Raw genomic sequence first — 2,069 nt, forward strand, 5'->3', positions numbered from 1 at the left:
AAAACAAGGCAAAGGCAAAGTATGTTCAGTCTTCAGGGATACTGAAATATTTCTACTGTTATAAGTTGAAGAGCTTAGCACTTGCTTTGAAGTTGAATGAGCAAGGAATATTTTCTGAAAATGCTGCAAGTGTTCTGTGGCTAGAGTTCATATTTGTATTTGCATGGAAAGGCTTCATCTTGACTGTTTCAGTGGTATTTTCTTAGTGCTCTGAAGGCATAAGGGAAGTAGGGAAGGAAAGGATAAGCTTTGATTTGATTGGTTTCTTGGCATATTTTCCATCCTATACTTAAATTCATCACGATTTCTGTGTCTTTTAATTTGAAAAGTGAACAGAAACCAATTATGCTGTTAAAAGGGGTTTTTTTAACGGGTTGCGACAGGAGGTTACAGTAGTGGAGTGGGAGGTCTAAACCCAGTTCCCAGCCCTTCTCTCCCTTCCTTGGACAGTTGTCTTCCCCATGTGCCTCTCACTGGCTTCACACCCACCATGTGTGGCTCCTTCCCTGCTGAGTGCTGGCCTGGACTGTGACCCCTCATTGGACACCCCATGTGCCTGTACCAGTGCAGAGCACCTGGCTATTGAGAGGTGGTGATAGATTGTGCACAATGGTCATGTAATTTGTACTTAATGTTTTTCTTTCTGTAAGTCATACTTGATTTGAGAAATCAAGTACGAAGACACCTGTCTGCTCTTCCTCACCCCCACTTGCAAATGTATGTTCATATAAAAAAACAAAAGGTTAATGAATTGCAGAGGAGACTTTGTGACGTTTTAGAATCACCTTAGCTGTTTTAAAGGAAATACGTATAATCTGTTTTACAATTTAAACACGAGAAAGATCTGTGTTATACACTATCACTAATCACATTTTTAGTTGCTAAAAGATTTTAAATGAGGGAAGGAGGAAGGGGAACCTGCGGAGTTCTTGCTGGTCTGCTGGTCTTTGTATCACTCAGGGTCTGCTGTTCTCAACTTTTGAGTTTATGTGTATATATATACACACACACACATATATGTAAAATATTTAAAAAATATGGTTGCTGAAAATCAAAGGCCTTGTGTATATTTGTTATGGTATGGATAGTGATTTCTTTAATACTTCATAGTAATTAAGTAAAACCTCTTGTGTGTGCGATTGCAGACCTGTAAAAAAGGAAAAAAAGGACCAGCAGAGAAGGGGAAAAGTGGAAACGGAGGAGGGAAACCTGGTGGTCCAAATCGGATGAATGGACATCACCAACAGAATGGTGTGGAAAACATGATGCTCTTTGAAGTAGTTAAAATGGGCAAGAGTGCTATGCAGGTAAGACCTGGGATATCTCTATGACTTGGATGTAGATACAATTTAAATATAACAATATTTTCCTCTACATGCAGTTTAATCAAATGAAATCTCAAGTAATTTTTTCCTTCAATTTGCTAGTTTTACTTGTATATAAAGATCAAAATAAAGTGGTTTTTCTTTGTTGATGTTTGAATTCAAATAAACTGATTTTTCATTTTAAAATGTTATTCATGAGTAATTACATATATAATGAATAAATTCATACTGTGATTCAAAGTAAGTTTTTAGTATCTGGAATGAAAAAAGGTTATTTTGGATTGCATGACTTTAAAGTTCTTTTTGTGTGGTGGTAACTAAATACAAATGTGGTTCAGACTTATTGTTGTCATAGAACTTAATGAGAATCTGTAGTTTTTACATGCATCCAGACCTTAGGTTATCTGAAAATATAGCTGCTTCTCTTCTTGCACCCAAAGTAAAATCACTAGCTACAACTTAAGAGCTCCTCTTTAAATTTCCTGACCCAAATTCCAGCCAATTACAGTGTAGCCATATACTCTGGCCAAGTCAACTTAGGGGAAATTTAACCTGTTCAAGTATCTACGTTAGGCACTCTCTGTACTGCATTTACTTACAGGACTGAAGTCAGACTATTAAGAAATGCTGCTCTGTTTTTGCTGGGTTTTTTAAAAAGTGTTTGCTTGTCTGTAGGTCTCCCAGTCAAGATAGGGTTAGAGTGTAATAAAGTGTAAGCCTGTCAGCCATGAAGCTTTCCTGCTG

The 2,069-nt window shown here is 37.1% G+C and overlaps 1 protein-coding gene across 4 annotated transcripts in view; it reads left to right on the forward strand.

Moving 5' to 3' along the window:
• STAG2 (stromal antigen 2) overlaps window positions 1-2,069 on the forward strand; it is a 38,416-nt gene continuing 36,347 nt past the window's right edge. For all 4 annotated transcript variants that reach the window (XM_008640484.2, XM_008640487.2, XM_017743153.1 and 1 more), the window contains exons 1-2: window positions 1-19; window positions 1,146-1,307. In XM_008640484.2, the coding sequence (XP_008638706.1) occupies window positions 1,227-1,307 (81 nt within the window). In that variant the 5' untranslated portion in view covers window positions 1-19; window positions 1,146-1,226. The remainder of the gene's footprint in view (window positions 20-1,145; window positions 1,308-2,069) is intronic.

This window comes from Corvus brachyrhynchos, unplaced genomic scaffold (genome assembly GCF_000691975.1).
Source record: "Corvus brachyrhynchos isolate BGI_N302 unplaced genomic scaffold, ASM69197v1 scaffold398, whole genome shotgun sequence".
In the NCBI taxonomy this organism is placed as follows: Eukaryota; Metazoa; Chordata; class Aves; order Passeriformes; family Corvidae; genus Corvus; species Corvus brachyrhynchos.